We start from the raw sequence: 12,851 nt of genomic DNA on the forward strand, positions 1-12,851 counted from the left end.
GATTACTTGATTCAAATCTGTTCATCTCTCTTTCCTTGGAGTTTTTCACATCCAATAGACACAGCAATCTTACATAGAAGGAGTAGATGGATTTCATGCATACAGGTTGACGACTCCAAAGGCTTTGGTAGTACATGTCACTTACAAATTGCCCAAAAAGTTTACAGTAATTTCATTTTTCTCAAAACTCTAACTCTTGATTGACTAACGAGTTGCAAGAGTCTGTGTAGTGATTCTGACTGCCCATGTGCCTGAGGGTTGGGCTTTGTTGGGAAAACTGGCTTTGATCAAAAAGATTGACCTAGCAACCCAACTTTTTATCCAGAGTTTGAGGGAGATGCCCAGCAGAGTTAATACCAGAAGACTCTTTAACCTTTATACAAAGTAGTTTTTGATTTTTTTTTTTTCCTGCAAAGGTACCTACATTAAATGATGGCAGGTAGCATCTCTCCTTCCGCCTTCAATGGCACTATTACTGTTTTTTCTTAAAGCTAATTGGCAGCCATGTGCAAAGTTAAGTGCAGAACAAAAGCACTTGTCAGTATAAAAACCCCACTGAAGAAACGGACCCTTTTCCCACAAATCTAGACTCAGCCATGTATAGAATTCTGGAATAAGAGAAACAAGAAGAAAATTCCTTATGTAATGGATCCTGGTGGTGGATAATAAACTGCTGACTGTGTCCTACATGTGAGGTGTTGGGTCAGGCCATGTGAACCTATGAACTATCTTGCCCAAAGAAACAGCCGAGCCAAAGGAACTTGCATTTTTGAATGATGACCTCCAGAAAAGTAGTTCCACTAGTGGGCACAGTGTGATTTCCACTGCCTGCTTAGCATATAGGACTGATCCCAAGTCCATCTGAGGCCAGCTCAGCCCTGGAACCAAGTCTTGGGAGCCCCTGCAAAATTTGCACCTACCTGAAAAGGCTGCAGGTTACGTAAGCAGTGTGGTCCTGGCCTTTCTGGACCTCAGGGGGACCTGGTCAGTGCTGGGAGCCCTGAGATCTTAGGGTTCCATGCATAGAACCAGAAATCCGGGCTTGTGCTGAACCTCCAAACCAGATCCCACAACCTCCTGAAAGCTTTCTTCAGGCCCTGAAGGTAAAGAATCCTCTAAGCCTGTGGTGACCAGAGCATCTGTAGCTGGGGTCCCCATCTGTGCCTGTCACTTCACCCCTCTTTTTTCATTCGCATGCTGCTCTGTTTGTATGTGTAGGTTTGGTCTTTTAATTTTTTGCTAAACAATAATTCAAGCTCATGGTTAATTATTAAATATTGAAGGATTTGGGATTAACACCTGTGGAAATACATATATACATACCATATATACATGAAGTTGAAAGATTAAAGCAAAAAGAAAATATCGCTCAATGTAATCCTACTGCCTTCTAGGTAGTACCACTTTTAATGTATGTTATTTATCCTTCCAGAAGTTTTCCAGACAAACACAAACATAGTTATATAAATGAAGTTGTGTTGTATTCACCATTCTGCAAATTGCTTGTTACTTTCTAACAAGATGCCTTGAACATCTTTCCAAATATTAGTAGGTATATATCTGCCTCATTGTTTTATATTTCACTGATGGCATTTACTTTGTTTCCACTTCTGTGCTATTACAAATATTTCTCTTAAAAATATCCTCTTTTCTGTGTGCTAATGGACTTGTATGATAGTTCTTTGTGATCAGTTTCTATTTGTGGAAATGCTAGGTCAAAGGATATAATATTACAGTATTGGTACATTAAAGCCAAATTGTTGTCCAAAAGCCTATGCTAATTTACATTCCCATGAAGTATCTATGAGATTGCCTCATACCCTTACTGAAAATGATTATCAAATGTTTCAATCTTTGCTAATCTGAAAGTAAAGAATGGTAGCAGTGGCTCACGCCTATAACCCAAGCGCTTGGAGAGACCGAGGCGGGCAGATGGCTTCAGCTCAGGAGTTCACGACCAGCCTGGGCAACATGGTGAAACCCCATCTCTATAAAATATACACAAAATTAACTGGGCATGGCGGCTGGGTGCGGTGGCTTACGCCTGTAATCCCAGCACTTTGGGAGGCCGAGGTGGGTGGATCATCTGAGGTTGGGAGTTCCAGACCAGCCTGACCAATATGGAGAAACCCCATCTCTACTGAAAATACAAAATTAGGCCAGGCGCAGTGGCTCACGCCTGTAATCCCAGCACTTTGGGAGGCTGAGGCGGGTGGATCACCTGAGGTCGGGAGTTCGAAACCAGCCTGACCAACTTGGAGAAACCCCGTTTCTACTAAAAATACAAAATTAGCCGGGTGTGGTGGCACATGCCTGTAATCCCAGCTACTTGGAAGGCTGAAGCAGGAGAATTGCTTGAACCTGGGAGGGGAGGTTGCGGTGAGCTGAGATCATGCCATTGCACTCCAGCCTGGGCAACAAAAGCAAAACTCTGTCTCAAAAAAAAAAAAAAAAAAAAAAAATACAATTAGCTGGGCGTGGTGGTACATGCTTTTAATCCCAGGGAACTCGGGAAGCTGAGGCAGGAGAATCACTTGAACCTGGGAGGCGGAGGTTGCAGTGAGCCAAGATCGCACCATTGCACTCCAGCCTGGGCAACGAGAGCAAAACTCAGTCTCAAAAAAAAAAAAAAAAAAATTAACCAGGCATGGTAGTGCATGCCTGTAGTCCCAGCTACTTGGGAGGATCACTTGAGCCCAGTAGGCAGAGGTTGCAGTGAGCTGAGATGGCGCCACTGCACTCCAGCCTGGGCTACAGAGCCGGACCCTATCTCATTTCTTTATCAGTGAGTTTGAACAGCTTTTCATAAGATCATTGGCTATCTTTCTTCTTCTCTATTCATTTCTTCTAGTTTTTTATGCTGTGTTGCTTGTCATTTTAAATTTTAAGGAAACTAGTACTTTTCCCCAAATATATATCTTTTGGCCTTGTTTGTTTATAATTATTTTGGCCACAAGGAAGTTTTAATTTTATATAAGTAAATATTAATGTCATCCTTTATGCTCATTGATTGTATATTTTCTTCTAGTATTTTAATCGTTTTTAATAGTTTCACCATTACACCTTTAAATCTTTGATCCATTTGGAATGTTTGTTGGTGTAAGGCATGAAGTAGGAAACTGTCTTTTTTTCCAAGTGGCTACTCAGTTGTCCCAGCACCATTTAGTGAGTAATCATGTTTTGCATGCCTATTGGAAATGACATTTTTATCCTTACCATTAGTATCATTCGTCTCCCAACTATGGGCCAGGATTTAGGGCCTTCCTTAGTGGGAAGCTTCATGGGCTGTTTGGTGAACATCGGGTATTGAACGATAAGGAAAAGGTGCAGAGGGAACGAAAGTTTGAAACTGCTGATGTATGGGTGGTCATGACTTGAGGTGAGCACTCGAATGCCTTGACCCCAGTGAGGAACGCCACTGAGGCTGTGTCCTGAGTCCTACCGACCCCACACTTTTGCTTAAATTACACACCACACTGATGCTCACAAACATGAGGCTTGCATTGTAACCAAGCCATAAAAATGGTGAAAGAGGAGAGGATTTGTTTTCTAACAGCTATGTTTCTATGCTATTTGCCTAAGGCTTTTAATACAGCAATAGTACACTTCTTTCCACAAAAGCATTATAAAGAATATACAAGCAGGACAGCTATTCTGATTAAAAGCAGTCTAGAGATCCTCTTGCTCCCCTCCTGCGTTGGGCCCTGACATCCACCCGGAGCTCTGAGGGCTTGGGGAGCACAGCGTGCAGACCTTGAGTCTGAGAAGTCTTAAGTAAGGAAACAATAATCCAATGTACTAGGAAGAGGTACTACATCTGTAAGATTTATGAGAGTTTGTGGGGTGGGTACTCCAAGAGGAAATAAGCTTAGTGTTAACTATTCATGACTGCCAGTGCTCTGCCAAGGACAGGAAATTTCAGATTTACTCCCAGGAAAGGAACAGGAATGAATACCATTCCCAAACCATGGATGGCAAGCCGTGGTCCTCCTCCACCCACCCCCCAGCAATGTTCTTTGTGTACATTTGAGCAAGTCATTTTGTATAAGAAAGACCTTTCTTGATATGACTGGTATTTCTCTTGTTCTTCAGCTTTATGAAAACCTCAGAGAAAACTTGGTTCAGGACATTTCTTAGTTAATGATTCAAGCATCACCTGAACAGATCAACTGAAGTAACAAAGCACTGTATTGCCATTTTATAGCATCCTTACATTTCCAAGGACACAGCTGTCCCAAAGAATTCTTACCCATGGGCTCAAGAATTTGTATTAATCTAAAGCCAATCTCTCAGGGAAGCTGTGTGCATTTAGGAAACATCAGAGGATTAATGGAACCTCCTAGCCTGCTGCCTCCCAACTTGGCCTTGTTCCCTACAGCACAAATTAAAATCAATAGCTTGCTTAATATGAGTCTCACCCTTCTCACCCTTCTCCATATTTTCTCTCTTAGATCTTACCATGAGGGGTTTTACTTACTGTTAACTTTTCTGTCTTAGATAACACCATGAGGGGTTTTACTTACTGTTAAAGAATGCTTGTAAAGTGTGGGTTAACTGTGCTAAGAAAGTAATCTTTGTTCTTGAGTTTGGAAAATGAACCACTTTTGGCAGATCTTTGATGTTTTCAGAGATGCTAGGGTTAGAATTTCTAGATCCTTATTTTCCAGGCTAACAATTAAATTAATAAGTTATAATGTTTTAGTAGTTTATAAACACATAGGAAAAGGACTAGATAGACACTAATGTCAAAAGGGAGACACAGAAAAGAGAATGATTGTGTTTTATCTGTCTGGTGTCTATAATCTTTACAATGAGAATGTGTTTTATATTAAATAATTGTGTAATAAAAATTCAAACAAATTTTATTCTGGTCACAAGCATGCTTTCTGCTCTGTCCCAAACAACAGAAATGACTCACATTCTCTCTACTATGTTCACTTAGCTCATCACACTCTGCCTTTTTAAAACACCTTTTGATACAAAACTTGTTGCAAATTTAATTTTTTTAAAATAACCTGCTGACTCACTGGTTTGTAATAGAGGACAAAGTCCTTTCTAGGTCCTCGAATTCCGTGCCTGTCTCCAAGGCACACGCCCGCATCCCTTCACAGTGCTGCAGGATTAGGGAGGATTGCTTCCGGCTGAGAGAGGTGACAGGCCGGAAGGGCTCTTTCTTTTGGATGACGTTGGGAAGGAAGAAACATGGAGTTAGAAATGTTTATGTCTCCACACGTAGCCTCTTCCTGGGCAACCCTGGACAGTCTCTCTCTGCCAAGGTGACCATTGTACTTGCAAATTTACCTAACCTGTTGACTGCCTGTGTTACATTTACTATGAACCAGCCAAAGTTCAAAATTAACTTTTGATCATTAACTGACTTTCAGTTTGAACCAAAAAAAATAAAAAGAGGAAATGGCCACATAAAAGGAAATACAGCTTGATTTCATTTTTTTCTTGTTTTATTTGATGAACGAAATTGTCCATTCTTTGGGAGCTCAGAATAGATATTTCCTTGTATTTTCTTTTGTATCAAATATTAAAGAGAGTTTGACCTTCTGTGCAGGTCAGAAAATTAATTAGTTAACACTGGATATTGAATATGCCACAAAGTAGACTAAAATACTTCAGATCATTTCTAGAATGAGGCAAGGCCTCAAGAAATAAATCCTCTAAATCGAGTGAGATTGGCCAAAGATACCTAGCATTTTATGGTTGACTGAAGATACCTAGCATTTTATTAACTCTTTATGACTTCTTTATCATGAGATTTGAGTCACCTGCTACTAAGACACATAAATAGATTGTTTGGTCAACAAATAACATGTGGATTAAAGTATAACTTTCAGAGGCGGAGAATCCAAGGGGTAAAAATACCACATTTGCTCAGTATTATACCACAGTGTGGTGGCACAAGGTGGCACTGTACCTGGATTAGTTTTATTTCTGTTTCCTAGTGCTGGGGGTAACTCTGGACCACATTTTGCTGGTGGGCCTATAGTTTCTCTTCAGGTTTTTTAAAAATCTCAGTCACTAAAAAAAAGAAAATTCTGTGGTTCCAACATAGCTCTAAAATCTACTTATGTGCCACAGGCAAAATATGACCCCACGAAACAGACCTCCATTGTTACAGTACCTATTATAATTAAATACTCATTCTTGTGTAATCCATTTTAATAACAACTGTAGCCACCAGTATGTATATGTGTGAGGCAAAATGCTGGGTGTTTTATTGCCATTATAACTGATAACAAAAGCCTTTCATGGTAGGTGTTATTACCCCAATTTACAACCAAGAAAGTGACAGAGACAGAGCTGATAATTGAAACCAGGTTTGTCTGGTTCCAAAGCCTAGGACTTCATAGTAGTCATTCATATCGTGGCACAGTATTTGATAAAGCTTCAGTTGCAAAGTACTTATTGTTCTTAATAAAAGTCCATTATATGCTTGACCAGGCATTTAAATGTTTGAAAGTAGTATAATACAATACTGATTGGTTTGTCTTTTACATAAAGGTAATACTGGTTTATTTTTCCCCTTTAGCCACCGGCTAAGTACCTTCTTCCAGAGGTGACGGTGCTTGACTATGGAAAGAAATGTGTGGTCATTGATTTAGATGAAACATTGGTGCACAGTTCGTTTAAGGTAAATCAACATAAAAATCTGTGATCTTTGTGATTTGATAACAATTGTATTGGAAAAGAGAAAACAGAAAGGATGAAAGCTTATGGTGGTTAGTGTGTAACTTCACTCTTCATGTAGAAATCCCAGGAGCTGCTTATTAACCCAGGTGAACATTAACTAAAGTAGTTGAATATTAACATAGTTAGTTTGGAAAGAAACCACTAAGCTACCAACATCACTGGGACCTCATTCTTACTTAGGAGGTTTGCATCTTCCAACACTCTAACCCCTGCAGAAATACTTTTCAGGTGGCACAAGGCACTCAGTGCCCCCAGGACACTGTTTATATTTGTCAAGATGACCAGAGTGCTATGTATTTTATTGGGACGAGGAAGGGAGGCTCTGTTGGAAACTGTCGAATGACCTGGTATCCTGGAAATTTTCCCGGATCAATTTTTGAAAGATGCCCAACTCTGAAGAAGACTTTCCAGACTTCAGGGCATCTGAACAGATTCAGCCATTTAGTTTGAGCATCTTCATGACAAGAGGTGGCTGGGGTTTTTTGCAAGCTTCACAGCTAAATGAGTACCCACCATCAGGACTTCCCTCCTAAAGGGTGTGGAGGTCAGACACTCTTCCTTCCTGTCACCTTCCCTGATCTCCATCTTCCTGCTGGAAAAACAGCAGAAATGGCCTCCATGCAGGAAGAGCTGTGGTGACACTGTTAAGAAATGAGTTAGTTAACCTTTTTTTTTTTTTTTTTTTTTTGACGTGAAATAAATTGTTTAAAAGAGGCAAATGATGAAAAGAGGAGATTGGTATTTTGGGGAGAAGAAGCAGGTGTTTAGGATTCTGGTCTTGTTTTCCTTGGGTTATTTCTGGTAATGGGACTGCTCTATCATTATACTGCATTCCTATTTCCCCCACCAGCCTAGGACTCCCCTTCACTGAGAGACATGAAGGTCACCATCCATGATGGGGCATGTGTCTCACATGAACCACAGTCATTCCTTACAAGTTGTAGGAAGCAGAAGAGCTGTCAAATATGCCTGAACACCTTTCTACCAGAAACATCCTTCTTTGTTCTTCTCACTAAACAGAGACCTTTCTGGTAGGGCAAAGCCAGAAAATTGTCTTTGAGTCCTTTGGAGAGTGGAGAAGAGACCACACTGACCTCTAGCAGTGAGAAATGGCCTTATTCTGGCCACTGGGGCATACAGGGACCACCTTATTCCCTAGCACTTGAGGGCCAGGCCCTTCCAGAGTTGGTCCAGGGGATATGGTGACCTTGTGTCCCAGCTTAACCCTAGATAGCACTGGAAGCCGTTTCTCCCCCATGGGCAAGTTGCTCAGGACTGTTCCAAGTCTCTGTGAAGGAAAGCCCTTCAGAGCAGGGGTCGGTTGCCATCACAGCATAGAGAACTCCCTCCGAAGCAGCTACGGGAGTGCGGGCAACACTGGCCAGATCACCGGATGTTACTGAGGGTTCCTTGCTCCAAAGGCAGGGCCTTGATAGCCCCCAGTGTCTCTAGCACCTGCTCAGAGGTCGTTGATGCCACAAGCTAATGTGAATGGCATTTCCTCGTTTCTTCCCTCCCCTGGCCTGCCTGCATTTGCAACCAGAATATTCTTGATGGTTTTTAGAGTTCTGGGCATTTCAAAGTCTTTTGAGAATCTGAAAGCTATGAACCCTCTTCCCTTCAAAAATGTACGTTTGTACAATGCATAGGTTCATGGATTCCAAGTGAAGAACCCTAGCTGTAGCAGAGTCTCCTTTACACCAGCAGGAGAAAGGAGATTAAGGATGGTGCTTGCTGTAAACTGGGGAATGGTTTTTCTCTTTTAATATACTCCGTGGAATGTGATTCCATAATCTAATGCCTTGGGAGAGCTTCTTCCTTCAGTCTTTCCTTTTGTTTTTTAGCATGATTCTGATTTTAGTTGTGCAATTATATGATACCGAACTCATCCTTGGCCTTCTAACTCTGGGAGTAAATAAACAGTGATCGTAAGCTAAGTGCTTAGTAACGGTGCTATGACATAGCATTGTCCATGGTTTTTTGTTTTTCTTGTTTTTATTTTTTAGTTTATATATCAATGAAGAGGGTTTGTGTGTACCGTGATGGGCTTAAAAGCAGACCTCAGTTCAGAGTCTGACCAGAGACGCTGTACTCCCACCCCTGCCCAGTGGCTACCACACACACCTTCTCCTTCCTTCTGTCTCTCTTCTCTTGTCCAGGGGTTTGCATGCTGATGATTCAGTGGGGCCTGTTCATTTAAGTAGTTTTGTACCTAATTTGTGGAATTTCATTGAGAACTGTGTGTAAGTTCATCATTGAGAACATAGTGACTGCTGAAGAATCATATTTGAATTTTAAATGTCATTAATATTGTCAAAGAGTTATTTAAAATATCCAGAAGTTTGTGGGTGTGCCGGATGTTGTGTTCCTTGGAGCAGAGCAGGCATAGAGTGGGCTAGCTCTGTACCTCCACCCAAGGCAGGAGCTGGTGCCAGGCTACCTGGGAGGGCCTGAAATCACTGATTCTCAGGACTGATTGGGGCCATGGGCCTGCATCAGACCCATCACAATAGCTAAGGAAGAGAGGAGAAACTGAGGTCCAGGGAGAGGAAGAGCCTACCCAAGGGCATGGCCTGTGGCCTCTGACTTTACCCCCACATGGCCTTGGCACTGTTTTGAGCAGCCCATCACAGGGCAGCCCCCAGTCGTGGGTCCAAGCACAAATAGTTTTCCCTCAAGCAACACTGTCCTCTGAGCCCATCACATGCTCAGCTCCTCCCCCTGGTGGCTAGCAGTGATTCCCCATCACCCCAGCAGGACTCTGGGCAAGAAGTGGAGTTTTCAGGAGCCCCATCCTCTAGCCAGGCAGTGCCACACTTTTTGGTTGAGGCCAGGCAGGTGATATTGGACCAAGATGCTGAAAATGTAATGACATTCACAGTGGAAAATAATGTGCTTTCCTGCTTGTGCTTATTTTAAGGAACCAAGGCATGCTTCAGCATCCTCCTCCTGAACTGTTTTTTCCAATAACCAAAACATTGGTCCAGGCAAGCTTTTTTCTTGCTAAAATTTCCAGGCTCTTTTGTTCCTTCAGACATATTAATTATAGTCTCTTTTTTCTCTAGCCTATTAGTAATGCTGATTTTATTGTTCCGGTTGAAATCGATGGAACTATACATCAGGTAAGAAATTGAAGCTAAATTTGAGTTACAATTAAGATTTTTTAGTAATTACATTTCCTATGAACTTTATTTCTAAATTCTCATTTCAGTAATAATTCCTTATTACTGAATCAAAAGGAAGAATACTGTAATAAATACAATATTCTTCTTTTTTTCACTCCAATGAATTTATTTTATACTGAGATTATAAGAAAAACTGTAGTCGTAAATATTAGATGTGGTTACAAGTTCAAATAGTTCTTTGATTTGAAGCAGACTTTCAGAAGTTTCCATATCCCCCACTGGCCTAGCTTGATGGTCTAATTAACTTCCTTGTGTAATTGCTTTCGGCTACTCTCCTAGCAGGCAACAGGAAAATGCCACAAGTCACCCACTTATGGTGGATTCTCGGGAAAAAAGTGTCCATTTTCAATGCCAGCTGCTCCAGACTGATCTTGTCATTCCCGCATCGTTTTCTCCAGAGAATCTTTAGCAAATACCCAACCCAAAAGAAAAAGGGGGAAGGGTGTTAAGTTTTCAGATCCGCAGGCTGCTATGAATAAAGATGTCGTAGTCAGTTGGCATGCATTTTCGTTGCTTCTGGTTTTTTTTCCTTATCTGCATAAAGCTTTTCTGGAAATAGCTTCATTTATGAACAAATTGGAAACGTTGTAGGAAAACTAGCCTTAGAGGTTGAAGCCGGGGAGCTTTTGTCAGGTTTTCCACAGGGATGATCTAACCATATTCCTTGTCAAGTCCAAGGTCTTAAAGGGAGCGTATCTGGCCTGATATCCCAGGAAAGAGACTTTCCTGGTACTTGAGCCACAACGGGATATCTTTTCTTAGCAATGTCAGTAGTCTTTGGTTCTTGAGTGCAAGGTGTCAGAACTCGTGAAAGCTTGGGAATCAGCTGGTCCAGCTGCCTCATTGTCTAGATGGAGAAACTGAGGCTTTGCCAGGGAAGGGGTTGGTTCAAGGTCATACAATGGGAAGAAATAAAATGAAAATTCCAGTCTCCTGCCTCCTGGCCCAGGGCTCTTTTCCTGATACTCAAGTCCCTTCCCTCCCTTGTCCTTGCTTTCTTGCTTATTCTCCAGGATGTCCTGCCAGGAAACAGTCCCCGGGAGAGGCAGCTTTTTCCTTAGTGTTTCCACACTTCATGCTTTTAAAAGCCATCACAGAGCCAAAACGGCAGGCACTTGGGCATTTAACATTTGCAAAAGCATCAACTGAATTAACTCAGCATCTGAGAAGCAGTTAAGGCTTCTGCATTTATCATCTTGGCTTGTGTTACATAGTGCTCATGATGAGACAAAGGAGAGGCTGCCCAATGGCATGTCAAGAATTAGGAGAGAAATTAATCCTTTGTACCACGTGACTGTAAGCATGACCAGCCTGCCCACTGCTGACCCATTCTTGCAGGAGCCACTGTAGCTCCCCCACCCTCCATCTTGGCTGTGCTGTGATATCACAAGGTCCCAGGGCTGGGGTCAGAAATTCTCTCCCGAGGGAATGAAGCCACAGGAGCCAAGAGCAGGAGGACCAAGGCCCTGGCGAAGGCCGTGGCCTCGTTCAAGTAATCCAGGATAGGCTGTGCAGGTCCCAATGGGCCTATTCTTGGTTACTTGCACGGGGACGCGGGCCTGGACGCCGGCATCCGGGCTCAGGACCCACGTCTCTGCCAGAGGCACCAACACCAGAGTTCCCAAATCAGTCTCCTGCCCTTTGCATGTAGCAAAGCTTGCTTTCCAAGCAGGACTCCCAGGGAGACGGAGGACTACAGGCCACACCTGTTTGCTGGCAACGAGGAGTCTTGTGGGCAAAGTGGGAGTCTGGAGCTGTTGCAGCCACAGGCCCTGCCCTCAGCCCTTCCCCAGCCTCCCAGCTCCTCAGAACTGTGCTGGTATCCATGCTATGACATCCTGTTCCTCCAGCCCCTCGCTCCACCCTCAGCCACAAACCCATGTTGACCTCCTTCTTTCAGTCATCCATGAATTTCTCCCTGAGTCCTGGCCCTCCTGAGCTCCTGCTTCTGGCACCTTGAAAATGCCTTGGTTCTGTGTAGAATTCCTCAGCCAGCAGCACGCCCAGCATGTGGTGCAGAGTCCCCATCTATCTCCCCTCTGCTGCTCCTCCTGCCATTCTCACCTGCTCCATCTGCCATTCAAGGCCCTAACGTGCCCACCATGACCTGCCTCTCACTTCATCTTCAGCCACTTCCTCTCCCAACCCCTGCTGCTCCTGCTTCTCTCACTGCCTCTGATGGCTGGGCACACAGCCTGGCTACTCTCTAACATCTCAAGTATTCTCAGGCCTCAGGTCTCGCGCTCTACTGTTTCCTCTGCCTGGAAGCCCACTTCTTGTCATCCTTATTGGCCTGGTGAACTCCTATTTATCCTTCAACGTCCAGGCCAGATGTTATCTTCTATGATCCCCTCTCCTTGTGAGGGGAGTTAATTGTCCTTAATTTATCCCTCTACTACAACTTTCATTATGTCATGTTTATTTTTATATGTTTTTGCCTATGTCTGTTCTAGAGTGTGAGCTCTTCAAGGGCAAGGCCTGTGTTTTATTCATCTTTGCAACTACATCAGACTGAGCTCAGAGCTGGGGCTCAGTAAATATGCTGAATTGAATTTTAAAGAGTTTGATTTATTTTAGTGAAGTGGCTAATTTCAAACGGAATTTATTCAAGTTTGAATTAGTTTTTCCCTCCTCCCACTTCCTCTGTCTTCTCTCACCAGCTTTGCCTTTTCTCCCATCTCCCTTGTTTCCCCAGATTCATTCAGGCTCCCTAATCAGGAGCCAATGTATGGTCTGAAGCCTGGCCTCCTCACTTCTACCCCTGGCCTAGCCTGGTCAAAAGGGTACACAGAGCCCAGCCATTCTAGAAAACGCTACTCTTTGTACCCCTCTGCTCAGAGACCCCTCCTGATGGGTTATGTCTGGGGTCCAGAAATAGGATGGTTTCATATCCCCTGAAATGTACCAAGCCCAACCTTTATGGTGTCATAGACATCTTCCCAAGCTGACAAGGAAGCCCCTTCT

At 43.0% G+C, this 12,851-nt stretch overlaps 1 protein-coding gene and 1 non-coding gene across 4 annotated transcripts in view; both read left to right on the top strand.

Moving 5' to 3' along the window:
* The window catches only part of CTDSPL (CTD small phosphatase like), a 119,595-nt gene that overhangs the window by 93,147 nt on the left and 13,597 nt on the right, over nt 1–12,851 (top strand). For all 3 annotated transcript variants that reach the window (XM_077992170.1, XM_077992168.1, XM_077992169.1), the window contains 2 exons: nt 6,542–6,643; nt 9,768–9,824. In XM_077992170.1, coding sequence (XP_077848296.1) covers nt 6,542–6,643; nt 9,768–9,824 — 159 coding nt within the window. The remainder of the gene's footprint in view (nt 1–6,541; nt 6,644–9,767; nt 9,825–12,851) is intronic.
* Nucleotides 11,366–11,442, top strand: MIR26A-1 (microRNA mir-26a-1). Its single transcript, NR_031997.1, has one exon. It is a non-coding gene; the product is annotated as a microRNA mir-26a-1 (primary transcript).

Source organism: Macaca mulatta, chromosome 2 (genome assembly GCF_049350105.2).
Source record: "Macaca mulatta isolate MMU2019108-1 chromosome 2, T2T-MMU8v2.0, whole genome shotgun sequence".
Lineage (NCBI taxonomy): Eukaryota > Metazoa > Chordata > Mammalia > Primates > Cercopithecidae > Macaca > Macaca mulatta.